The sequence below is a fragment of the Ochotona princeps genome, chromosome 2, assembly GCF_030435755.1.
Source record: "Ochotona princeps isolate mOchPri1 chromosome 2, mOchPri1.hap1, whole genome shotgun sequence".
Classification (NCBI taxonomy): Eukaryota; Metazoa; Chordata; class Mammalia; order Lagomorpha; family Ochotonidae; genus Ochotona; species Ochotona princeps.
In genome coordinates this window covers 23,395,986-23,423,301 of record NC_080833.1, presented here as the reverse complement: position 1 = coordinate 23,423,301, position 27,316 = coordinate 23,395,986, and the positions used below count along the sequence as shown (strand labels likewise).

Genomic DNA, 27,316 nt, shown 5'->3' with positions numbered 1-27,316 from the left:
ACCTAACTCTTGGCTGGCCCAGGACAGGTAATCCCCGAGCATGGTCCCTGTGTACTGCTTAGATGGGACAATGGATATAGCAATGTTATTTCTGGTTTCTGTACTATCAGGAGTTCCAGGAGAGGTGAGGCGTAGTAGTGATGGAATGTGGGCAGAGAAGCCAGGGAAAGGTGAATATCTGCAACTTTGTAAGCATGTCCAGGTTATTTGTTGCACATCTCTTAGGATAACTTGTATTGTTGGGGAAGCTGGGACATAAGTCTTAAGCTTAACGGATGGACTTATGGGTAATGACCATTTGTTCCTCTTGGGGTTGTATTTGGTTGGATTATGTTTGGTTACAGTATGATTAGTTGGATTGCCATACGAACTTTTGATTTGCTATTTCTAGTGTGCTCTATTATCACCAAGCTTGGTTAATAAAGATTCCTTAATAAACCTTAGACATGTCTGGTGTGATGATTCACTCCTAGGAAGTTCCTGAACACTTTGAGGAGGCGAGGAGGAGTATTGTACCATTGGAAGGGATTTGCAGAGTCCTGATGGCAGAGTTGTAGCGGTGCTCTCTCTTGACCCCCAGCATTAACCACCAGGGCTGGGAAATATTTAGACATCTGCTCTTTCCATCTGTCACCCCAACCATCATTCTAGTGATGATCCACTTTGGTATTCTGTTTAGGATTTACTTATTTATGAGGACTTTAGCCTCTAGGTTACGCCACCGGGCCCAAAATAAAATACATCTTAAAAAAATAAATAAAAAGATTTATTTAGGGCCTGGCGCAGTGTGGCCTAGTGGCTAAAGCCCTCGCCTTGAATGCGCTAGGATCACAAATGGGCACCAGTTCTCATCCAGGCAGTTCCACTTCCCATCCAGCTCCCTGCTTGTGGCCTGGGAAAGCAGTCGAGGACAGCCCAAAGCCTTGGGACCCTGCACCTGCGTGGGAGACCCAAAGTTCCTGGCTTCTGGCTTTGGATTATCCCAGCTCCGGCCGTTGTGGTCACTTGGGGAGTGAACCAGTGGATGGAATATCTTCTTGTCTATGCTTCCTCCTCTCTGTATATCTGACTTTCCAGTAAAAATAAAATATTTGAAGCCAGAGTGACTGCGCCCAGTGTGATAGTGTAGTGGTTAAAATCCTCGCCTTGGACATGCTGGGATCCCATATGGGCGCCACTGGTTCTAATCCTGGCAGCTCTACTTCCCATCCAGCTCCCTGCTTGTGGCCTGGGAAAGCAGTCAAGGACGGCCCAAAGCCTTGGGACCCTGCACCCGCGTGGGAGACCTGGAAGAAGCTCCTGACTTCAGATTGGCTCAGCTCCAGCCATTGCAACTACTTGGGGAGTGAGCTATTGGATGAAAGATCTTCCTCTCTGTCTCTGCTCTCTCTGTATATCTGCCTTTCCAATAAAAATAAAATTTAAAAAATAAAATAAATAAATCTTAAAAAAAAAAAAGAAGCCAGACTGACAGAGAGAGAAACGAACAAAAAGAGAGGAATTTGTTGTTGTTGTTGTTTAAGATTTATTTTTTATCGGAAAGGCAGAATCACAGAGAGGAGAGAAAGAAAGATCTTCCTTTCATCTGTTGGTTCACACCCCAAGTGGCTGCAAAGGGTGGAGCTGAGCCAATCCGAAGCCAGGAGCTTCTTCTTGGTCTCCCACGTGGATGCAGGGTCCCACGGCTATCCTCTACTACTTTTCCAGGCCAAGCAGGGAACTGGAAGGGAAATGAAGGACATGAACCTATATGAGTTCTCTGTGCGTGCAAGGTGAGGATTTAGCCACTGAGTCATGGAGCTGGACCCGAGATCTTTCATCCATGTGTTCTCTTAGAAAATGTCTACAACATACAAGGCTGAGCTAGTCTGAATCCTGGAGCCAGGAACTCCATTCAAGTCTTCCACATGTCTAGCAGGAATCCAAGGATTTCCCAGACACACTAGCATGATCGTAGAAAGGCAGATGGGAAGTAGAGGAGCCAGAATTCAGGTGTCCCAAGCAGCAGCTTAATCTTTAACCTGCTGTAAACACCCTCCCCCCATCCTGGGATGATCTCAACCCCACCTACCTCCCAAAAGAAAAAGACATAATGTGCATGGGAGAGATGTTTCACCCTATCAACATTTATTAAGCTCCTAATAGGTGCCAGACACCAAGGAGGAGCACCCAGAGATATCGGATAAGGTCCTAACCCAGAAGGAGCTTCTGAAGGACTTGGGCAAAGAAAAGTGGGCAGGCAGAAGCTGCTGTCAGTCACAGGACTCTCTCCCATTTCTGTGGTATCAGGAAATAGGAGTGCTCAGAAAGTGGCACCTTGGACAGTATCCCAGGCACATACACACATAGGCTACACATGAACAAGACACATGTGTGAAGCCTATGCAACCATGCAAGTACAGGATATGTGTGTAAGACACAAGATGCATATGTGTTGCACATGGGCAGGATTCGTGTGCAGAGTCCATGTGCATGGGCCATGAAGGTTTGGCATACAAATTCCATTTCCCAGAAGCCAGGTTGGCAAGAAGGGGGAGTACCCCTGGGCCAGCTAGGCTGCTCAAGGCTGGGGCTGGTACTGGCCCTCCGTGGCCGTGAAGAAGTCCTCCAGCACACTACGCAGGTAGTCAAAGGTGGGCCGTTCCTCTGGGCGTTCTTTCCAGCACAGTTTCATGAGTTGGTACAGCTCTTCCGGGCAGTTGTCGGGGCGCACCATGCGGTAGCCACGTTCCAAGTTCTGTATCACTTCAGGATTCGTCATCCCTGAAGACGGATGGGAGAGAGAACATCAGGCTGCTAGGCCTTGAAAGGATTGAACTGGCAGAGTCTGAGCACCAATTCCAAAGGATTTGGGTCTTTGTCAATGCTAAGGCCACGTTGGCAGTGCCCGCTGCTGGCAGTCACACTGCCTGGACTATAGGAGACAGATTAAACACTGAATTACCAATGCATTTTATCTGTGGAATCATGGGACAGCAACCTTATCTTCAAAAATACACACACACAAACATATATATACACACATATATATATATATACATGTATATATGTAAACATCTATTTAGTTGAAAGGCAGAATAAGAGAGAGGGAGAAAAAAAAAAGAAGAGATCTTCCATCTGCTGTTTCACTCCTCAAATGCCCATCACAGTTAGGGCTTGATCAGGTCAAACTTAGGAGCCAAGAACTCTGTTCTGGTCTCTCACGTGGATGCCAGGAACCCAAGTTCTTAGGCCATCATTTGTTGCCTCCCCAGTGCATTAGCAGGGAGTAGATTAGAAATAGAATAGCTGAGCCTTCAAGCAGCACGCTGATATGTGACATGGACATTCCAAGCAGAAGCTTAACCCACTGTGCCTCCATGTCCTCCTCCCATCAACCTCAGGCCTTTGCACTTGTGCTTTCTCCTCTGGAACATAGGGTTAACAGCTGCTCCTCCCTCACAGTCATTCTGAAATGGTATATGTAAAGACTAGGAAAGTCTTCATAAACAGAAATTATGATTACTGTGATGATGGAGTGGTCAGCAGTCGGGGCAGGAGGGATCCCCACTGCCAGGAGGGTGGTAAGGCTTCCCCAGCTATGGAACCAGGCACATGAAACCCATGCCAGGGAGGCAGAAGACCCCCAGGCCCAGACAAGCCGATCCTGCCTGGGGCTGAGGATCACCAGGCCTCTCCAGGACCCAGATCAAATAGTCTTTGGATGGCTTCCTCTTTTGATACTCTGTCCCCACTGGCAGGCTTCCTCTTCCAGGAAAAGTTGCTCTAGAGCATTGCAAGAATATAGTTTCCTGCTTTCATTCTTTCTTTTTAAATGTTTGTTTATGTTCATTTACTTGAAAGGCAGAGAGAGAAATCTGCCAACCACTGCTTCACTCCCTAGATGGTAGTTATGGCCAGGGCTGGACCATGCCAAAGCTAGAAACTCAAAACGCCATCCAGGTCGCCCACATTGGTGGTAGGAGACCAATCATTGAGCCATCATCTGCTATCAGAGTGAAACAGCTAGGACTCAACTGGCAGGCCAAATCGCCAGCCCCTGTTCACTATTTCTACATTACACACAGAGCCCTTTGCCTCTCCCTCACTTTCCCAAGATTCTGACAAACCCTTTACAGGATTCCCCAAGACCAAACCTTTACAGGTTTGTGGCAGGAGCTCAGCTCCTCCGGGATCAGCCCCTGGTCAGGAGCAGCTCCTCCTCTCCAGGTCTTACCCTTGGAAGGTTACACTGGCTGAAGTTCTCAAATCAAGGCATCAAAGAACATAAGCCAAAATCTAAACACTGCAGTCAGTGGTGCCAGCCCATCAGCCAAGTCAGCCTGAAGATGACCCAGCTTGCTTTGGATTACGTAGGTGATATTTTCTTGGCTTGTCTTATTTGAGAGATCAAATACAAACTGACAGAACTCCCATACATGGATTCACTCCCCCAAACGCCCACAATAGCCAGAGCTGGGCCAGGCCAAAGCTGGTATCCAGGAGCTCAGTGCAGGTCTGTCCTGGAGCAGGGGTAGGGACCCATCTATTTAGGACATCACTGCTGCCTCCCAGGGTCTATATAAGTGGAAGGTGTAGTCAGGAGCTGGAGCTGGGACTTGAACCTGGGCACTCTCATGGGCATAGGTGTTTTCACTAGAGGCTTAATGGTAGGCCAAATGACCATGTGGTACTTGGAAACAATCTGAGCCAATTACCAGTATTTGGACATAAGGAGCTTGTTGTAAAACTCCAAGTTTTGGCCTCTCTTGAAAACATAAGGGCCCGGCGGCGTGGCCTAGCGGCTCAAGTCCTCGCCTTGAAAGCCCCGGGATCCCATATGGGCACCGGTTCTAATCCCGGCAGCTCCACTTCCCACCCAGCTCCCTGCTTGTGGCCTGGGAAAGCAGGCGAGGATGACCCAATGCATTGGGACTCTGCACCCGCGTGGGAGACCCGGAAGAGGTTCCTGGTTCCTGGCTTCGGATCGGCGCGCACCGGCCCGTTGCGGCTCACTTGGGGAGTGAAACATCGGATGGAAGATCTTTCTCTCTGTCTCTCCTCCTCTCTGTATATCCGGCTTTCCAATGATAATAAAATCTTTAAAAAAAAAAAAGAAAACATAAAAGATCTGTTTTACGTTAAGCAACAGCCACTGCTGAGGCAGATGCAAATTCACTGAGGGTCCCAGTTCTCCCCGTTCTCCCTGACCCTTGCATCACGTGTCAGCCAGCCTTGATCTTGCCCCTTCTCTCCCTTTTCTCCTTCTAATTGGTCTCTGCAGGTACAGCGGCAGAGCACTAGGAGCCCTCACCAAGGCTTCTGGTGTGTGCTTCTAACTCTGGCACTGTACCTGCACGCTGATGTGGCCAAGCCAGGGTCTGTCAGCTTCTCACCTGAACCCAAAGTGCCTGCCTGAGAGCAAAATTCTGTTCACATTGCTCGGGGCTGTGAGAAGCTGCTGCAAACCTAGCCACTGGACTCCAGGACTTCCCCACACCTGGCTTTTGGTTCCATCTCCCTTCCCCAGAGTTTCTGAGCCAATTCCTCCCAAACCTTTTCATTTTTGTCTTTGCTGAATTCAAGAAGTACAGGATAGGCATGGGGCAGGGGGGATTGTTTATACATCTCTTAGAAGGTTAGGTTCAGAAGAAAGGGAAGCAGGCTTTCAGTGAGCACCTGCTAGGAGCTAGTCTCTTCTACAAACCATCTCTTGTACTGCAGAAAAGAAAGCACAGAGTGATGACTAATAATGGCTTAGCATGAACCGGACACCACTGTGATCTCACACTTAACAGATGGGAACACAAAAGGCTGGACACACAGTTAAGATGCCACTTGAGAGACCTACATCCCATATTGGAGTGCCTGGGTTGAACTCCTTGGCTCCACTGCCAAATCCAACTTCCTGCAAACACACACTCCAGGAGGCAGCAAGTGAGGGTTCCCATAGTTGGCTTCCTGTCACCCATACAAAAGAGCTGGATTGAGTTCTGTCTCCTGGTTTCATTCTGGTCTAGTTCCAGTTGACAAGGGCATCTGGGGAGTGAACCAGTGGATGAGAGGTCTCTGTCTCTGTCTCCCTAACAAATACACAAAGCATTTAAAAAAAAAGTTCTCTTGAAAAAGAGAAGGCCTGGTTTGATGAAGACTAAAGAGAAAGGTTAGCCTCAGCAGCAGAGCTGACCATAGCAGACAAGTCTTTCAGGCCAAACCCGCTTCTCTCAGACCAGGCTATTTGGGAGTTGAAGTTCTGGAAGGCACAGATTCAGAGTCAGAGATGCAAGCTGGCCCTGGGAGATGCAGCACCTGCTCAGGGAGGTGGAAGACACACTCTGAGAAGACAGAGAATCAACCAGAAAGTTTCAGATTCTGAGCCTGGAAATGAATGAGAAGACATGGACTTGGCTGGCCATCCCCATCATCATTCCAGTTTCCGTCCTTGCTGCTGACCTGGGTAGGGGATGCGGCCATGAGTGACAATCTCTGTCAGCAGGATCCCAAAAGACCACACATCAGATTTGATTGTAAATGTCCCGTAGTTAATGGCTTCTGGGGCTGTCCACTTAATAGGAAACTTGGCGCCTGGGGAGAAAGAAAATGAGGTCACCTGGCTGTGTCTGGCAGGCTCCAGACCACCCTCATACCCTGTATCTACCTTCTCTGGCCGTGTACTCGTTGTCCTCAATGAGACGTGCGAGGCCAAAGTCGGCAATCTTACAGCTGAGGGTGTCAGACACCAGGATGTTGGCGGCCCGCAGGTCGCGGTGAATATAATTCCGCTCTTCAATGAATGCCATGCCCTCTGCAATCTGTAGACCAAGTACAGGTTAACACTCCGGGGCCTTGGCCTCACCTCCTTGGCCTGTGTCCATGCCCGGGCCCCACCTCAAGCCTCCTTACTTGGGCTGCCATGTCCAAGAGTTTGTTGATGGTCAGCTTGATACCCGAAGGGGTCTTGAGAAAATCCACTAAGCTGCCTGTGGGAAGAAGTGAGAGTTGTTGACCTAAGCCGTCCCAGGGAGAGGCCCTCTGACCTTTGTCCCTCAACTGGGGACATGCGTGGAAAAGGATGAGTGATGGGTGAGGTTGGGGGGGGGGCGTGTTCTGCTCAGGATGAGAGGTCCAGGATGTGTGAGTCTTCTTCAGGGACAGTGCGAGAGGAGTTTGTAGGTGTCTTATCCAGTCTACACTTCTCTGGCAAGCTAGCTTCTTCTCCTCCCCTCCCTGGCCTCTTCCACTCCACCTGCCCTCAACAATCTTGAGATCCTTTTCCCAGACCACTACAAGACCTCTGTGGCTTCATATCAGCCTGCAAAAATTTTACTTTTCCTCCATGTCTGAGCCCAGTTAGATGCCCACAGTCACTGTAAATTACATCATCATGTGTCTTCCATGCATTCCAGAACTCTTTCATGCCACACTGTTTTTTCCCAGTGCCCATTCCTAAAGCCGGGCTTTCCTGACAGCAGGAAGTTCCATGTGACCAGCGTGCTCCCAGTGCCCAGTTCAGCCTCAGCAACAACCAAAGTGTGGGCATGTGGCAGGAAGGACACCTGTTTGGTAGTGGACACTGGGCACCTGGGGGAAAACCAGGATGGGAATTGTTGAGAGAGAGCTAGTGACTGCTGGCCCTTCGCGAGAGATGCAAACTCTTTGTAAGAATGACAGCAATCCTAATGGCCCTGCCAAGAGGGAATGCTGAAGCAGTCACAGAAAACAAAGGTCTCGCCTGGACACAGCACGTTTGTGGAAGTGCACCAGCATTTCTTCCACAGCTGTCCAAGGCTCTAACTAACCCAGGCTCCAGGGCTTTGGAGGAACCCTGATCATGCCTGATCTCTGGGAGAGGCCCTTTACATCGCTTTTACCCCCCAGGAAAGTGAGCAGCAGGACAGGATCCAGGGACGTGGCCAATCAACGGCAGGCAAGCTGAGCCTAGTTCTGCTCTCTTTCTTGGGCTTTGATTCAGTTTCACAGCAGAACTGACATAGGGGGCTTGCCTGGGGCCTGGGGACCCAAGAGACCTGGCAAGGCTCAGGAGTGGAATAAAGAGGAAAGGGGTTAGGAAACCCTCTCATGTGGACACCAAACATTCTGAAGACCAGTGGACGGGCAGGTGGGACAAGAGGACGGGTAGGTGGCGCAAGAGGATGGGCAGGTGGGACAAGACCAGGAGGACTGCGGTTGCAAAATGGGCCGGTGTTGTCTCTCCCACCTCCCTCCCACCGCCCCCGCCATCCAGCGGGGTCAGAGGTGGTCCCCAGTGGTCATGCTGACCCCCCCCCGCACCGTTCTCCATGTATTCTGTGATGATATAGATGGGCTCCTGGGTGACCACCGCGTACAACCGGACCAGCCGTTGGTGCTGCAGCTGCTTCATGAGGTTGGCTTCCGCCAGGAAGGCGTCTGGAGACATGCTGCCCTGCTTCAGGCTCTTCACGGCCACCTTTGTGTGCCCGTTGTAGTACCCTGAGTCCGAGGCAGGCAGATGTCAAGGTCACGGGACCTCGGTGGACGTCCCCGCCTCTCTCCCAGGCCAGGACGGAGAGCCGCAGAGCCGCGAGAGCCGCACTTACCCATCCACACCTCCCCAAACTGGCCGGCCCCCAGTCGCTCCACCAGCTTCAGCGTCTCCCTGGGCACCTCCCACTCGTCCTCCCACCACGGCTTCTGAGGCTTCGAGGTCTGACAGGGGCGGCTCAACCGGGTGCACAGCCCATCCGGAGTATCTGCGGGGACGCGGGAAAGGGTCGGCCCGGTAGGAGAGGCGGCCTCTGCCGTTCCACAGCCCCACCTTGGGGAAGCGACGTGGCCGGGGACCAGGGTCAGCCCCCGACTCCTGGGGCTGTGGGCCGGGAGGAAGAAGGCACAGCGGAAAACGGATGAGGGATGAGGGGCAGGAAGTCAGGCTGCCAGGGTACAGGTGAGGGGTCCCGCTGCTCACTGGTGTAATGGCGGACCAGCTCGTGCAGGCCGGGAAAAGTGATGCGAGGGGAGATGTAGAAGCCGCCGTTGTCCAGGTTACGGATCTTATAATGTTTCACCACCTCTCCCTGGTTTTGGTCAAAATCCCGGACCGATAGTGAAAATGAACCTGGATGAATGAATACATGAACCAGACTGAGAGGCGGCTTCCAGCCAGGCGCGCCCAGCACGGTGTCCAGCACTTCCGCACAGTCCCGCCCACCGAGCCCTCTCCCATCTAAGCCCCGACCTCCCCACAGGTCCCGCCCACCGAGTACGGTCACGCCCACCCCGTTAGGTCCCGCCCACCGAGCCCTTTCCCACCTAGGCACGGGCCAGCGATGCCCCGCCCTTCCCACAGGTCCCGCCCACTGAGCGCGGCCACGCACACTCCGTTAGGTCCCGTCTGCCGAGGCTCCGCCCCCACCCCGCCCCGGCTCACCCGCGGTGCTCTCGCTCTCCCGGATCAGGAAGGAGCCGTGCGTGTTCCCTGGCGCCAAGAGCTGCCGCTCGGCGTCCTTGCGGCTCAGGTTCTTGAAGAACCAGCTGCACAGGACGGAAACGAAGGTTGTCGGACGATGATCTATTCTTCCTCCATCACCCCAAGCATTCGCCACCACCCCCAAGGTCCCTGTCCCAGCATCCCTAGAGCTGCTCCCACCCCTCTTGACCCTCACTCACGGCTCAGGCTCCAGGCTGTTGGCTTTGGCCACGAAGTTGAAGGGGATGAAGCCTTCCTGGCCAGTGGTCAGGGACTGCGCCTTCCACCACTCGCCGTTCCTGCCCCCACAGAACCAGTTAGTGCGAGTCAGCCTAGCCATTATCTGGACTGGAGAACCCGCTAGCGACCCTCCCAAACCCTGCCAGGCCAACACCCCGAGACTCTCCACAGTGTCTGAAGGGCTCCCGCCCAGAGTAGGGTAAGGGCTACAAGCGAGGACCACCCCCACCCTGCTTCTCGGGGTGGGTCGAGGGGCACTCACTGCTCCAGGACACGGAGCTGTTCGCCCTTTTCGAAGCCCAGGTCTCCGTCATGAGAGGGCTCATAGCTGTGCAGGGCGATAACCAGGTTGTCTGTAAAGACAGAAGGTCTGGCTGCAGCGGCTCGTTGAGCAGTATGAAGTTCTGGGGTCACAGGGCGGAGGCAGGGGTAGAGGGTGCAGGTGGGGGAGGACTAGGAAGCCAGGGAGCCACAGGTCTTATCTTCCAGGCCCTGCCATTCCAGTCACCTTGCAGTGGGGACGCTGGAGGAATGGAGCCTTCATAGGTGACTAGCGGGTCCCGAACCTCAGAGCCATTCCGCATGAGCAGCTGTTGGGCGAGAGGAGGAAGCCAAGGGTCAGATTCCTGCCTCCCGGCCCCTGCCTCACTCTCCTTTCTGACAGGGGCTTATCCCTGCATCCAACAGCCGCTTGCTGGGTGACCTTACAAAAGTCCCTTGCCCTCTCTGGGCCTCCTTCTCTCCCCGCAGCCAGGCAAGAGGGCCACCCTGGGAGACCCATGGCCTCCAGCCATGGTCTATTTCTCCTTGCTGGGTCCCACGCTCCTCCCAACTCCCTCACCAAGGCCCCTCTTTGGTCTCTTACCATAGACTTGCCTTCCAAGGGGACAATGGGATAGTGGCAGTTCTCACACACGTCAATGTTTTCCATCCAGTCATCTTCAGGGTTTGAACTGCAGCTACAGCCCATGGTCCCTGGGAGAACCAACAAGAGGCTAAAGGGTTTCCCCGCAACATCAGACATCTGAGGGCCTCACCCTGGGAAGTTGCCAAGGTCCCCGAACCCCCATCCACCAGCCACAGAGAAGCTGATCTGGGGGGGATCCTGGCTCCGGGCTGGGGCTCCCTTGGAACAGAGGCCCCGCCCTCCCACCTGGGCTGGGCAAACTGTCGCAGGCACCTTTGTCAAAGTAGTTACCCACTTCCTGCCTTGGGCTTCACTTTGCCGTTGGGGGACTACCTTCTGAAGATCACAGACTCCCCTCAGCCCTGGGGGAGACCTGAATTTTGAAGCCCCATTTTTTAAGGACAATTGTCCCTGTGCAGTGAAGAATACTAAGACTCCATCTCCCCAGTGTCCAGCATCAGGCCCTGGCACTCACACCCACGCAGTGAACTTCGGGGAGTTCCTACAAGCCCATGGCTCCCCGGCAGAAAACCCATCAGGGGCCCTGTTGGCCATAACTTACTTTGTTTGTTTGCCTGCTACAGCAGTGGAAACTTTTTGTCAGACGAAACCAAGCAGAACACCATCAATAAAGCAGGTAGCAGCCTATAGATCTTCCTGAATGGGGAGAGGACCTCACTCCAGAGCCCCCAGGAGCCCTGAGACTGTGGTCTTCCCTAGGCCTGCTGCTGGGAACTGCTTAGAAGGCCCTAGTCCCTGGAGTGGGCATATGGCACCAGGGCAAAACTGTGGCTGGGCACACTTGCACCTCGTGTCAGAGTGCCTGGGTCAAGTCCTGGTCCCACTGTCCAATATAGCTTCCTGCTAAGGTGCACCCTGGAAGACAGGACATGATTCAAGTACTTGGGGTCACTTCCACTCATGAAGGGAGACCTCGATTGAGTGTTGTGCGCCTGACTTCAGTCTGGTCGAGCCCTGGCTCTTGCAGGGACTTGGGGAACAGACCAGCAGGTAGAAGATCTCTCTGTACCGCTCTCTACCTCTTTTCTGTATCTCTCGTTTTGTCTTTTCTATAAAATAAATCAGATAATAAATTTAAAAGTTCGTTCTCAAGTAAAGTTTAATATACTATGCATGCAAGGCCCTTTAATGGCAAGATGACCAAATGTGCCTCCTGGGTTTGTTGTGCTACACACACACACACACACACACACACATATCCCTCATCTGCTCTGAGCTACTCTTGTTTTCCCCAATTACCCCATGCGACTTTCTTTGTTTTTTTGTTTATTTATTTGAGAAACAAAGAGAGACCCTTCATCTGCCTGTTCACTCCCCAGAGGATCTCAACAGCCAGGGCCAGACCAAAACCAAGAACCAGGAGCTCAATGGGCATCTCCTATGTGGGAGACAGGGGCTCATGCACTTGGTCCCTCTTCCACTGCTTTTCCCGGGCCATCACCAGGGAGCTAAGTAGGAGCCACAGTAGCCATGACCCCAAATGACCTGCCATGCCAAAATGCCACTCACTGCCCACCACCACCACCACACTACTTTCTTCCTTCACATTTAAGGAGCACTGGTTCTGCCAATCTTGGAATGATTGATTGTTCTCCCACTGAACCCTAACTTGACCTTCTGGGCTCAGCTCTGCCATGGCCTAATCTGTGAGGCCTTCCCAGTATGAGGTTCTCCACTCTCCCCCAACTCCCTCCAACATTCTGCTCAGATAACCACCCTTGGCTCGGGTCCTGAGTTCCATGACCAAAGTACAGGTCAGTCCCAGTCCTTGTCCTGGCAGGGTGGGGTGGTCTCTGAGAACAGGACTCAGACTTTGCTTGCTTGGAAAGCCCAAGGACACATCAAGCAATGTCAGCCATAGAGAGGAAGGTTGAATTCAGACCTTCCCAGCCTCAAGGGTCTGGGGAGCCCTCAAGCCCAACCACTGCTATTATTATTATTATTATTATTATTATTATTATTATTATTTTAAGATTTACTCATCTTGGGCCCGGCGGCGTGGCCTAGCGGCTAAAGTCCTCGCCTTGAATGCGCCAGGATACCATACGGGCGCCGGGTTCTAGCCCTGGCAGCTCTGCTTCCCATCCAGCTCCCTGCTTGTGGCCTGGGAAAGCATTCGAGGACGGCCCAAAAGCTTTGGGACCCTGCACCCGCGTGGGAGACCTGGAAGAACTCCTGGCTTCGGAAGGAAGATCCTCCTGATCCTCCTCTCTGTTTCTCCTCCTCTATGTATATCTGCCTTTCCAGTGAAAATAAATAAAAAAAGAATCCCTCCTACTGTTTGGGCTCCGGTTTCCTGCTAAGGCACCCCGTTGGGAGACAGCAAGTGATGGTGTTAATGCCGGAGTCCCTGCCACTCATGCAGGAGCATGTGGGAGACTGCGTAGAATCTGACTCCTGGCTGTGGCCTGGCCTGGTTTGGGCTGTTGTGCAGGCATTTGGGGAGTGAATCAGTGGATGAGCAGATGGACGCTCTCTCTCACTTTCCCCATCCCCCTTCACATTTCCTTTTGAGTAAATAAATAAATAAATCTGAGAGAAACAGAGAGAAAGGGAGGGAGAGGCTGTGGAATGGGATGTTCATGCTTTCTCCTCCCTGTTAGGATTCAAGGGGGAAGGGGCTGGGTGACTCATTGACAAATCCACTGTTATGTGGCTGCATTTGACTTTCTGGGTGCTCATTTTCTGATGGCTAGGAAGTGATTAACAGTAAAAGCCCCCAGAAGGAACTCACAGGCACCCGGAAACAGCCCAAGACACGCTGAGCTGTCTTGTTAGTTAGTGAGCATCCTGTTGTTTGTGTTCTTCACACGGGCCCTGGGAAACCACAAGCTGGTTATGTCGTAGAGATATCATCAGCATCCCACTGAGCTTGGACTCTGGTCAGCTTCAACGGTTTTGGAGGCTTTGGTAAAAGGCCAGAGAAAGATGTAAAAGGCCAGAGAAAGATGTGCAAGATTTGTAATTAAGGAGGGATATAGGAGCTGGTCTGAGGCATTACCGATTCAGCTGCCACTTTCAAGCCAGCATCCCACTTCGGGGTACCAGTTCCAGTCCCAGGCTGCTCGGCTTCTGATCCAGCTCCCTGCTGATGCGCTTGGAAGGCAGTAGAAGATGGCCCAAATGCTTGGGCCCCTGCACCCAGGTGGGAGGCCGGGATGCATTTCCTGGCTCCTGACTTCAGCCTGGCCCAGACCTGAATGTTTTGGTCATTTGGGGAATGAATCAGCAGGTGGACGATCTCTCTGTTTTTCTGATTCTCCCTCTGTCTTTGTTGCTTTGCCTTCCAAATACATGGATCTTGAAAGGAGGAAGAAATGAAAGTAGAGAGAAGGAAGGAAGGAAGAGAGGGAGGAGAGAAAGAAAGAAAGAAAGAAAGAAAGAAAGAAAGAAAGAAAGAAAGAAAGAAAGAAAGAAAGAAAGAAAGAAAGAAAGAAAGAGAAAGAAAGAAAGAAAGAAAGAAAGAAAGAAAGAAAGAAAGAAAGAAGCAAGCAAAGGAAGAGAGGGAGGGAGGGAAAGGAAAGAAAGAGAAGGAGGGCCGGGTGCAGTGGCCTAGCAGCTAAGGGTCTTCGCCTTGTATGAGCCAAGATCCCATATTGGAACTTGCACTTGCATGGGAGACCCGGAAGAAACCACTGGCTTTGGATCAGCTCGGCTCCGGCCATTGCAGTCACTTGGGGAGTAAATCAACAGACGGAAGCTCTTCCTCTCTATCGCTCCTCCTCTCTATATATCTGACTTTGCAATAAAAATAAAATAAATCTTTTAAAAATTCCTTTAAAAATGAAAGAGAAGGAGGAAAGGAAAGGAAAAAAAGGAAGAAGAGAAAGGAAGGGAAATGGAAGAGAGAGAAGAAACATTGTGGTGTTAGTGTTGCTGTGCAACAATTAAACCGCTGCCTGAGATGCCAACATTCCATATCAAGAGCATGAACTCAGAGTCCCAGCTGCTCCACCTCCAATCCAGCTGCCTAGGAAAGCAGCTGAGGACAGCTTCCATACTTGCTGGCCCCTGGCTTTGGTCTGGCTCAGCCCTGGCTATTATGCCCATTTGAGAAGTGAATCAGTGTTCTCTCTCTCTCTCTCGGACACACATACATTACACACACACTTCCTTTCAAGCAAAAACTTCATGTCTTTGTTTTTAAACATGTGTGTCTTTCATAAAACATAAGTAGCCGAGACAAGCAATTGGCTATGTCATGATCTGGAAGGGAAGCACAAAGGCTAATGGAACCAAACAACTTAGAGGTGCTGGTCGGACAGATAAGAATAATAGGGCGAAAATGGGGTTAGGATTTGGGGTAGTGGGAGAGCTGCCGTATTTAGCAAGATCCTGGAGGGGAGAGAAAATAAAATCTTCAAAGTACATAAAAATAGGAGGCTGAACTAGGGGGTAGCTGTGCGAAGAGGTCAAGAAGCGGTGGAAGGAGTTGAAGCTAACGGCACAGGCCAGAAAGCTGGCCCTTGGTCCTCACTGGGGTCACGTGGGAGGGAAAAGGAGCCCCCAGGGGTCCAAGAGAAGATGCTGGTGGATCCATATTTTAGACTGCATCTAAGAACCCCCGAGGGGCACGGCGGCATGGCCTAGCGGCTAAAGTCCTCGCCTTGAACGTGGCAGGATCCCATATGGGCACTAGTGCTAATCCTGGCAGCTCCACTTCCCATCCAGCTCCCTGCTTGTGGCCTGGGAAAGCATTCGAGGACGGCCCAATGCTTTGGGACTCTACGCCTGCATGTGGGAGACCTGGAAGAGGTTCCTGGTTCCTGACCGGCTGTTGTGGTCACTTGGGGAGTGAATCATCGAATGGAAGATCTTCTTCTCTGTCTCTCCTCCTCTCTGTATATCTGACTTTGTAATAAAAATAAATAAATCTTAAAAAAAAAAAAAAAAAAAAAAGAACCCCCGAGAGGCCATCTCTTTTTCTGTCTTATTTTTTATTTTTTTTTAAATAAAGATTTATTTGTTTTTATTTGAAAAGCAGAGAGGAGAGATAGAGAGAGAACATCTTTCATCCACTGTTTCACTCCTGTTTCCATTCACTGTTTCATCATGGCCATAGCTGAGCTGATCCAAATCTGGGAAGCAATAGCTTCTTTTATATGGCCCGTGTGGGTGCAGGAGCCCAAAGATTTGGGTCATCCTCCTCTGCTTTCTCAGGTCATAGGCAGGGAGCTGGATGAGAAGTTGAGGATCCGGATACAAATCTGCACCCATATAGAATGCTGGCACCATAGGTGGAGGCTTGGCCTACCATGCCACGGCACCAGCTCCAAGGCCATCTGTTAAGACTGGAGCCAAGTATGAGAAGAGGTCAAGCTGTGGCAACCCACTCCGTCGAGCATTCTGCAGTGTGTGGGGAGTCTCGAAGGCTGATTTTGAGTTCCTGAAGCACCCCCCCTCAAGCTGCCAGTAGCTGATCTGTCCCATCACCACAATCCCCAAGCATGTGATAATAATAATAATAATAATAACAACCAGGATCTATCAATGCCAGAAGCTGTTTTAGCCACTGGCCCCAGCTGAACACTCATAATCACCTAGGGAGGTCCCGGGACAATGCTGGAAGCCTTCGAGTTAATTTAGTATTTCAACACTCTGGGGAGAAATGGTGTTATCACTGTCAGTCTGATGCATTGTTGAATTGTCTCTTCAATGGATATTTGGTTACAGATCTGTTAAAGTGGTAAGCGGGGAAATAAGAAAAAGGGTTCTAAACAAGGTGCCGAATCAGGAGATTTGGGCATAGCAGTTAAGAAGCCTGGCTTCTGTGTGGTGGGAATGGGTTCGAGACCCAGGCCTGCTTCCCATTCTGGCTCCTGCAGGTGCATCCTGGGAGGTAGCAAAGTGATTGTTCAAATACTTGTATCTGTCACACAGGTGGGAAGCTCAGATTGAGTTCCAGGATCCTGGCTTCAATCTTGACCCTGCTCCGACTGTTACGGGTATTTGAGGAGTGAACCAGAAGATGCAAGATTTTTCTGCGTCTGTTGCTCTCTGTCTCTTTGCCTTTTACATGAAATAAAATCTTTAAAATTATAGCACAGTGATTGGCACCACGGTAGCCGCCTATGACACCAGCAGCCCATATGAATGCTGATTGAATTCCCAGCTACTCCCCTTCCTGTGTAAAGCAGGAAAGACAGCCCAAGTACCAGGGTCCCTGCCAGATAAAGAAAATATGTGTTTTTCAAAATTAAAAGACATATCATACTTTAGTAGGCACAAATCTCAAAATTATGAGATCTGTTTGGGGGAGGAGATGGAAAGGTAGCACTAATGTGATTCACCAATGGCTCCCCCCCCACCCCTTTTAAATACTGATTATATTTGAAAGATGAAATTACAGAAAGAAAGAAAGAGAGTGAGAGAGACCTTCCATTGACTGATTCATTCCTCCAATGGAAAGGGCTGGGCCAGGCAAAAGCCAGGAACTTCCTTTGGGTCTCCCACGTGTGTGCAGGGACCCACGCCCTTGGGCCATCTTCTGCTGCTTTCCCAGCCATATTAGCAGAGAGCTGGATGAGCTATGGAGCACCCAGGAATCAAACCAGCACCCATATGGTTGGTAGTACCACAGGCCAGCAGTTAACCTGACACCCCACCAGTGGTTTTAAAGATGGAGAATCTGGCAGGCCAGAGAAGTCATGTGCTTTTCCTAATTACACAGAGGGAGTTCTGGGCAGAAGAAAAAAATCTAACCCGGTTACTCCATCTTGTCATCAATGAACTGCCCTCTCCTTTTACTTCCTGGGGTGAACCTGAGAGGCCATGGAGGAACCAAGCACAGGTCTGACAGGTAGGGTCCAATCCCCAGCAGAAATTCCACCACCGCATGGACCATGACAGCTTTTCTCTAACAAACCAGCCTGCCTCTACCCAGAATGCAGGTTCTGTGCATGCACAGGCCTGACTGGGCATGGCGAGCCTGTCCTGGCGAGGCCATTGTGCTGGTGGGGTTGCAGAGCCAGACTCTGCACAGCTGGGTTAACGGTGAGCCCGTGTGCGCACACATCCTTTATTAAAAAGCATGTCTCTCATCCTTCCGGCCTCTGTCTAAAAAAGATTGCTGTGCTGGGTAGCTGAGATGGTCTAACCAGGTTAATAATTGAGGTCAAGAGAAAGAAAGTCAAAACCAAAGCTAATATAAAGTTCTCATTGACTGAGAGAAAGAAGGAAGGCATGGAAAGCAGATCCGAGCGGTCCAGGGTGTTTCAGAACCAGCCACGAGATGCTGGGATGAATGAAACAGGACGTTCCCCTCTCCCACCTCAGGAGTCCAAGGCCACTGGTGGGAATTCTGCAGATTTTTTAGAACCAGCCCCCACTCAATTTAATTCAAGGGTGCCAATGGTCCACATAGCACTTTATGCCAATTATAAAGGGGTCAGCCCTCCTTAGAGTTTCAAGCTTGGAGAGTGAAGCAAGAGCTAGATTTTGGTGCCTACTCCTGCATTTTTTGGGGGTAGTGGTACCACTTGCTATACTGGTACCCCTATAAGGGCATCAGTTCAGTTCTGGTTGCTCCACTTTTTTATGATTTATTTGTAAAGATTAATTTAATTTAATTTATTTAATTTTATTGCAAAGTACAGAGAGGAGAGACAGAGAGGAAGATCTTCCGTCTGATGATTCACTCCCCAAGTGAGCTGCAACAGCCAGAGCTGAGCCAATCTGAAGCCAGGAGCCAGGAGTTCTTCCAGGTCTCCCACGCGGGTGCAGGGTCCCAAGACTTTGGGCTGTCTTCGACTACTTTCCCAGGCCACAAGCAGGGAGCTGGATGGGAAGCAGAGCTGCCAGGATTAGAACCGGCACCCATATAGGATGCTGGCGCTTTCAAGGTGAGGATTTTAGCTGCTAGGCCACTGCACCGGGTCTGAGTTCTGGTTGCTCCACTTTCAATCCGACTCCATGCTAATGGCCTGGGAAATTATGAAAGGTGGCCTAAATAGTTGGGCGCCTGCCACCAACGTGGGAGAACCAGGTGAAGTTCTCAGTTTCAGTCCAACTCCACCCCAGCCAGGACTAAGGTGGCAGTCAGTAGCTTAACCTGTGGCACTACAACATTGCCCCATTAGACAATTTCTGACAGATTTTGGCATTAGGTGGCCCAGAGCACATAACGGTCTTAACCCTCTGTGCTGAATGGAAAAAAAAAAATTGGCCCAAGACATTTATGCAAGAATCTGGCAGACAGCCAAAAGAATATTCAAAAAATTAATAGGCCTATGCTTGGTGGAAGAAAAATTGTTGTTTTGTGTTTTTATTTCTAAGGGACAGAGCATGGTCTAGGACTGGCCCAAGGAGCTAGTGTTTAAGGAGCTGATAAAATGACTTTGCCAGAATCCAACTCATCATATGATTTCTTAACAACCCTGAAGAAAGGAAATCTAGCCCCAGAGTTTCTCATAGCCTCGGATTGTGAAAAATCCACAATATGCAATTTAAAAGGGTCCCCATGTATATTGTAGGCTGAGCACTGTGGAGAAGGACAGGAAAAGCGGGTTAAACCTTGGCCTGCGACACCTACATCACACACCTCTGTGCCAGCTCGTATCCAATCCAGTTCCCTGCTGATGCACCCCAGCAGGCAGCAGCTGATGGCCCAACCCAGCTCTGGCCAATGAGTCCTATCCACGTAGGATACCTGGATTACTATCCTGGCATCTGGCTTTGGCCTTGGCCTTGATCCTGGCCCCAGTCCCAGCTGTTACAGGCATTTGGGAGCGTGAACCAGAGAATGGGAACCTCTCTCTCTCTCTCTCTCCCACTCCCTGGTTGGCTCTCAAATAAACAGAAACCATATTTGGGCTCTTCTGAGCATTATATGTAACATATATGTTATTCCACATAATAACCCTGCATCTGTGTGGGAGACCTAGAAGAGTCTCCTGGCTTCTGGCTCTGGGGAGTGAACTAACAGATAAAGGATCTTTCTCTCTGTATCTCCTTCTCTCTATAAATAAAACTTCCCAGTAAGAATAAATAAAACTTAAAAAAAAAACTTTAAAAAGAAAAGAATCACAGAAATTATTGTTTGTAAAAATTCTTCCATGCCACTTAAGCTTCCTCCCATGGCGTAGAGACCACATTGTGGGAAATGCTGCACAATGAGAAGTAACCCTGGGCTTAGGCCTCTAGTCTTCAGTTAGAAGAGCCAGAGTTTTCTTTTTCTTCTTTGTAAGATTTATTTTATTTTTATTGAAAAGGCAGATTTTACAGAAAGAGAGAGACAGAAAGCGCCTCCATCTAACTGGCTCATTTCCCAAATGGCCACCATGGAGAGAGCTGAGCCAAACTAAAGCTAGGAGCCAGGGTTGCTTCTGAGTCTCCCACGCAGGTGCAGGGTCTCAAGGTTTTGTGATGTCCTCAACTGCTTTCCCAGGCCACAAGCAGGGAGTTGGATGGGAAGTGGAAAAGCCAGAACACAAACCGATGCCCATATGGGATACGAGCTCTTGCAAGGTGCAGGATTAGCCAACTGAGCCTTCACACAGGCCTCCAGAGTTTTCTTAATAGATTAGTCCATTCACAAAAAGTTAACGGAGGGAAAGGTGGGTGCTGGAGATGGAGCTCCAGTCTCCTGGCTCAGTTTGATTCAGTCCTGATTGTTGTGAGCATTTTGATAAATGAAGATATATTTTTTATTAAAGATTTATTTATTAGGGCCCGGTGTGATAGCGTAGTGGTTAAAGTCCTAGCCTTGCATGCACCGGGATCCCATATGGTCACCAGTTCTAATCCCGGAGGCCCAGCTCCCTGCTTGTGGCCTGGGAAAGCAGTTGAGGACGGCCCAAGGCCTTGGGACCCTGCACCCACATGGAAGACCTTGAAGGGCTCCTGCCTCCTGGCTTTGGATTGGCTCAGCTCCAGCCGTTGCGGCCGCTTGGGGAGTGAACCATTGAACGAAAGATCTTCCTCTGTGTCTCTCCTCCTCTCTGTATATCTGCCTTTCCAATAAAAATAAATAAATCTTTTTTTTTTAAAGATTTATTTTATTTTTATTACAAAGTCAGATATACTGAGAGGAGGAGAGATAGAGAGGAAGTGGAGCTGCCGGGATTAGAACCAGCGGCCATATGGGATCAAGGCAAGGACCTTAACCACTAGGCCACGCTGCCGAGCCCAAAAAATGAATAAATCTTTAAAAAAAAGTTTTATTTATTATTTGAGAGGCAGAGTGGTGGAGAGAGAAAGGGCTTCCATCTGCTGGTTCATTACCCAAATTACTTCAACAGGCTGTTCTGGGACACAGCCAGGAGTCTGAAGCTCCAGTAGCTCCCACTTGGGCATTGGAGCGTAAATTAGCAAATGGCAGATTCTCTCTCTCTCCCCACTGCCCCCTTTCTGTCACTCTGCTTTTCAAATAAATAAATACATTTGAAAAACAGAGTTTAGGGCCCAGCGGCGTGGCCTAGTGCCTAAAGTCCTCGCCTTGAACGCCCTGGGATCCCACATGGGCGCTGGTTCTAATCCAAGCAGCTCCACTCCCCATCCAGCTCCCTGCTTGTGGCCTGGGAAAGCAGTCGTGGACAGCCCAATGCATTGGGACCCTGCACCTGCGTGGGAGACCTGGAAGAGGTTCCTGGTCCTGGCTTCGGATCGGCACAGAACCGGCCGTTGCGCTCACTTTGGGGAGTGAATCATCGGACGGAAGATCTTCCTCTCTGTCTCTCCTCCTCTCTGTATATCTATCTGACTTTGTAATAAAAATAAATAAATCTTTAAAAAAAAAAAAAAAGAAAAAAAAATCTTGGGTAAGCATTGTGGCACAACAAGTTAAGCCACCACCTGTGACAACAACATGCAGGTTTGAGTGCCTCCACCTCTGCTTGGATCCAGCTCCCTGGGAAGGTGCCTAGCAAGGCAGTGGAAGATGCCCCCAAGGACTTGAGCCCCTGCCAGCCACGTGGCAGGACTGGATAGAGTTCCTGGCTCTTGACTTCAGCCTGGACCATTGCAGTCATCTGGGAAGTGAACCAGCAGATGGAAGATCTCTCTCTCTGTGTCTCCCTCCTGTCCTCTCTGTCACTCTGCCTTTCAAATAGCTGGCATATCAATACTCTTTTAATGTAATGGTCCCTCTTGTAAGGCAAACAGTAGCACAGAGCTGAGGATGCAGAGCTGGGCAGACATAGAGGTTCCCTCCAGCGGCCTCCTCACTGTTGACAAGGCTGCCCTGCCTATCCTTAGCTGCCTCCTCAGTCATCTCTCCCAGCAGCAGCACAGCAACACAGAACAGCAATACTTTCCAGGAAGTAGCAAGTCCAGACCACCGCCATTTCCCATTGACCATGCTAAACTGCAGCTGAAACTGTTCAATAGCATGTCGTAGGTCTCTGTGCACAGACACGGCCTGTCATCCCAGCTACAATGGCCAGCAAGTTGTGGAATAACATACGAAGGATCAACCTCTCTGCAGCTAGGCATCCTGTGGAGAGGGTCCTTTTGTACCGAGTTCTGTGCTAAGCCTTTATGTACATCGTTTCACATAATTCTTGGAATAATCTTATGAAGTCAGGGTGTATGGTTTCCATTATACAGATGTAAATACTGAGCGCCAAACCCAGTGAGGTGACTCACCTGAGACCTCATAACCAACAAGCACATGGGTGGCCGAATTGCCAGTTGCAGCTGAGCTGCCAGCCTCCTGAGCCCAAGGCACACCTGCTGTGCCTCTGGGGCCACACATAGCAGAACCCACAGAGATGCCTACGAGGCTTCCCCGGTGAGCACAGCCCGCACAGCAACGGGGGCTGGCTGCACTTCTGGTATTTCTTTATACGCCTCCGTGCCATTGGTATCTTTCAAAACAGCCATGTGCTCATTTTGGAATTGAAACAGTAAACGCCACGAAATCACGACCAACATGAAAACTCTGCCAAGAGACACAATCATCTTTCTGAGCGGTTCTCAACTGCACAGGCTGCCCTGCCCTGCCCCCTCCCATCCTTGTCTCCAGAGGGGCAGGCGTGGAGAAGTAACGGCTCTGTGTGCGTGGATGTCTGGGAGACTCTGGGTCAGGGCAGATGAAGCAGGTTGTGCTCTGGAGGGCGAGGAGGACCTCACAGAACTTTGCTGAGCTAGTGCAGTGCCCACCGGGATTGGAGTGTGTATTCAGCCCCAGAACCCTCCTTTCCCTGGAGCCTTAGGAATGCAGCACAGGGAGCCCAGCACAGCGATTCAGTGGCCAATTCTCTCCTCTCAAGCGCCAGCTTCTCATATGGGTATCAGTTCATGTCCAGGCTGCTCCACTCCCCAATCAGCTCCCTGCCTGTAGCCATAAAAAGCAGCAGAGGATCGCCCTAGGCCTCGGGACCCTGCACCTACGTGGGTGACCTACATGGGAGACCTGAAGGAAGATCCTGGCTCCTGACTTTGGATCACCTCAACTCTGGTCATCGCAGCCACTTGGGGAGTGAATTAGTGCACTGAAGATCTTTCTCCCCATCTTTCCTTCTCCCTGTAAATATGATCTGACTTTCAATAAATAAATACTTATTTTTTTAAAGCTTTATTTTATTGGAAAGACAGATCAACAGAGATAAGGAGACACAGAGAGAAAGATCCTCCCTCTGCTGGTTGATGGCCCAAGTGCCCCAACGGCTAGAGCTGAGCCTATCCAAAGCCATAAGCCAGGAACTTCCTCTAGGCCTCCTATGTGGGTGCAGGGTCCCAGGGCCTTGGGCCCCCTTCCACTGCCCTCCCAGGCAACAAGCAGGGAGCTGGACAGGAACTGGAATAGCCAGGAGATGAACCGGCGCCTACAAGGGATCCCTATGCATACAGGTTAGAATTGAGCTCCTAGGGCCCGGCGGCGTGGCCTGGCGGCTAAAGTCCTCGCCTTGAAAGCCCCGGGATCCCATATGGGCGCCGGTTCTAATCCCGGCAGCTCCACTTCCCATCCAGCTCCCTGCTTGTGGCCTGGGAAAGCAGTCGAGGACGGCCCAATGCCTTGGGACACTGCACCCGCGTGGGAGACCCGGAGGAGGTTCCTGGTCCCGGCTTCGGATCGGCGCGCATCGGCCCGTTGCGGCTCACTTGGGGAGTGAGTCATCGGATGGAAGATCTTCCTCTCTGTCTCTCCTCGTCTCTGTATATCTGGCTGTAATAAAATGAATAAATCTTTAAAAAAAAAAAAAAAAAAAAAAGAATTGAGCTCCTAGGCCATCGTGCTGGGCCCAATAAATCTTTTTGAAAAAGTAAAAACGAGAGCATGTTGCGATAGCCTAATGGCTAAATCCTATGCATCTGTCAGAATCCCATATGGGTGCCAGTTTGCATCCTGGCTGCTCCACTTCCCTTCCAACTCCCTGCTTCTGGCCTGAAAGAGCATTTGAGGACATCTCAAAGTCTTGGGACCCTGCACCCCCATGGGAGACCCGGAAGAAAAACCTCCTGTCTTCTGAATGGCTTAGCTCCGGCTGTTGTAACCACTTGATTTAGTGGACAGAAGATCTTTCTCTCTGTATGTCCTTCTCTCTGTAATCTGCCTTTCCAATAATATAAAAATAATTCAAAATAAGTAAATAAAATCAATGCAGCTATAGACCCTGGCGTGATGTCTCGATTGGCTAATCCTCCCCCTTTCAGCACTGGGATTCTAAATGGTCACTGGTTCATGTCCCAGCTGCTCCACTGTTCATGGCCTGGAAGAAGTTTCTGGCTCCTGGCTTCGGATCAGCTCAGCTCCAGCCACTGCAACCACCTGGGGAGTAAACCTCTCTGCAAATCCCTTCCCAATAAAAAAATTTAATTTGTTTATTTAAAAGAAGAAGAAGCAATGCAGCTCAGCTGCTTTATCATCAGCCCCGAGTTTGCTGGTTAGGGGCCACATCCTGGACTGGTGACTCGGTCCTGGCCCTCACCTCCCAATTGTGCAGAGTTGTTTTTGCTGTAGTGAGCTTGACCTTGAAACTGCCTACGGGAGGCTGGGCCTGCAGGTATAGACGCCTGCTTGCACTGTCTGTGCCATCCGGGCCCCTGTTTCTGATGCATCTGTCCAGGTCTGTTCTGTGGTGATGATCAGGTTGGGGCTCTGGTGGAGGATGTGTGTGTGTGTGTGTGTGTGTGTGTGTGTGTGTGTGTGTGTGATTGTGTGAGGGACCCTCTTCTAAGCTAGACCCCCTGGCCCCACTCAGAGCCCAGCTTGCCTGTGTTCTCACACTCTGTACAGGAAACAAGCCAAGCCACACCATGGGTGTGGGGAACAGGCGGTTCGCGGCCCTGCCAAGGTCCCCCACAGGTGTGAGTCAGGTTGGGACAGCCCTGCTTTGGTGCTCCACTTTCAGGGGGAGGGGATGCCTAGCCTTTCTGTGGCACCTGCCATGTGTTGCACAGTGTTGGCTCTGGCTGCCTGCCAGCACTGTGCAGGGAGCAGACTGTTATGGAGAAGCAAGTGGGGATTCAGAGAGGTGAACTTGCTCAAGGAAATGGCAGATCCAGAGTTGGGCTTAGGATCACCTGACCCTAACTAAGTGGTGCGTGCTTTGCCCTGCACCACACTCACAGACTATCTCACCTCTGGTTTGCTCTGGGATCCTTACCCTTGTGAAAAAAAAAAACAAACCCAGGTTCGTGACCTTGGCTGCACATCTGAGGTACTCTCCCAAACAGGCCTTTGTCTGCCTCAAAACTGCCCGGCTCTCCCAGGAAGCTTTTTGGGTCCCCACAAGAGAAGCCTGTCCTCTGCTCCTGCGCCTTTGTCCCCTCACCCAGTTGGCTTGTACCCACTTGATTCTTTCTTCCTCCCAGAAGAGCTGTTGATCTGGAACCCCTTCACTCACCACCCCACCACCTCTGCCCTCACCTGCCTGAGCCATCTGTCAGCACAGAGCTGGAAGGAGGGCAGATGAAGCAGGTTGTGCTCTGGGAGGGCGAGGAGGACCTCACAGAACTTTGCTGAGCTAGTGCGGTGCCCACCGGGATTGGAGTGTGTACCCAGCCCCAGAACCCTCCTTTCCCTGGAGCCTTAGGAATGCAGCACAGGGAGCCCAGCACAATGATTCAGTGGCCAATTCTCTCCTCTCAAGCGCCAGCATCTCATGTGGGTACCAGTTCATGTCCAGGCTGCTCCACTCCCCAATCAGCTCCCTGCCTGTGGACCGGCTCTCCCAGGATGGATGGGGCCCCTAGAAGCCCAGAGTGATTAACTGTGTGCACCCCAGTCCCAGCTCCCTCAAACAGGCCACAGGCTAGGGAGCTGGAACCCGGGGAAAGCCTGGGACATGCTGACTGGGTGGAGAATGTGTGTCAAGAAAATCTCCAGTAAGGCAGGGGGATCTAGGGAGGCTAGCTGAGCTGGGGACCCCGCCCCCCAAGACCTGAAGGCTCCGATAGAAAGTGAGGGGGTGGCAGGGAGCTGCAGGGGTTCTTTGGGTCTCTACCTCCCTGGGGTTTGGGGACTCAGTTGGCACCACTGCTCCCGCCACCGCCTTCCTGCTGCGACACTGGGCATGAGCCAAGCTGCTGGCCCCCGCTCAAGGCCAACTGCATCGTCTTTGGAATCCAAACAGCCCCTCCTCTTCCCTCTCCCAGCCTTCTCTTTGGCCTGGAGTTTTCCAAAGTCAGATGGAATGCGTCCCTTCCGGAGGCTCCAGTCCGGAAGACAAACCTCCCTTCCCTCACCACATACTCCCCCAGCAGGGTCCCCACTCCAACCATCCTTGCTGGCCACCGGGGCCCACACCTCTTCTCCACATCCTAGATGCCTCTCTCTCTCCCAGGACAGTCTCGCCACTGAGGTCTGCCCCAAGAACTGAAAGATGTCCCAGAATCTCTTGCTCCATCGCAGTGGGATGCAGGGGACCTGCCCAGGCCCTGCCACTGGTCAGCTGAGGGCCTGGAGGCAACTGTGCTGCTCTCTCTCTGGGTGTCAAGAGCCTCATCCTCACAGGACTGAGAAAGGGTAGGGGACAGAAGGGTTCCTGGAGATCTTGCCTGTCCCTGAACTTCCCCCAGCTTTGTAGAGTTCAGTCCAGCTGCACTGTCTGCCCTGCCTGCCACCCTCTACCCCACGCAATCTCCCGCAGGCTTCTTCATCATCCCCAGGAGACCTGGCCTCCCACCCTCAGCCACTCACCCACTCTCAGTCACTCACCTACCACCGTGATTCCGACCCTTAGCTATAGCCACCCTCTTATTGCCATGCCTCCCATGCTTGCCACCACTGGACCCCTGCCCACAGGGCTCCTTACCTGCCCAACCTGGAAGCCCTCCAGCCCCGCTCACATGGTCCTCCCGGCCTGGCTCGGGCCCGGCCTGGCTGCCCAGCCTCGGCAGCAGCTCCCCTCGCTGGCGTAGCCACCGCCAGTCTCCTGCGCCCACGTTCCACCCTGACTTCCTGCCTCCTCAGGCCTTCACAGCCAACCGGGCCCCAGCAGTGCAACCACAAGCCTCCAACACCCCAAGCTTCCTGTCATCACAGCCCCCCATGGGGTCTCAAGACCAGACCCTGCTCACTCTGCAGTGGCACTTGGAAGTGTCAAGTCGAGGAGACAGAGCTAGCATGGTGGCACAGTGAATTAAGCTGCTGACTGTGGCACTGGCATTCCACAAGAGGGCTGGTCAGAGCCCTGGCTGCCAGTCTGGATGGTGATGTTCAGCTTGCCATCCAAGGCGGAATGGCCTGAGGCCCTGGGTCCTGCCAGGAACATGACAGAGCAGGCTGGAGTTCTTGGTTCCTTGTTCCTGGATTCAACCTGACCCAGCCATTTGCAGAG

General features: G+C 51.4%; 1 protein-coding gene across 1 annotated transcript; it reads right to left on the bottom strand.

The window, feature by feature from the left end:
• Positions 1 to 2,106: 2,106 nt before the first annotated feature.
• On the bottom strand, positions 2,107 to 26,943 carry LCK (LCK proto-oncogene, Src family tyrosine kinase). Its single transcript, XM_004591623.4, has 13 exons — positions 26,792 to 26,943; positions 10,533 to 10,642; positions 10,176 to 10,257; positions 9,930 to 10,020; positions 9,628 to 9,726; positions 9,389 to 9,492; positions 8,927 to 9,076; positions 8,559 to 8,711; positions 8,272 to 8,451; positions 6,883 to 6,959; positions 6,638 to 6,791; positions 6,433 to 6,564; positions 2,107 to 2,763 (listed from the first exon to the last, which is right to left on the bottom strand). The coding sequence occupies exons 2-13, from the start codon at positions 10,635 to 10,637 to the stop codon at positions 2,561 to 2,563; spliced, it is 1,530 nt and encodes a 509-aa protein (XP_004591680.1). The 5' UTR covers positions 10,638 to 10,642; positions 26,792 to 26,943; the 3' UTR covers positions 2,107 to 2,560.
• Positions 26,944 to 27,316: the final 373 nt, after the last annotated feature.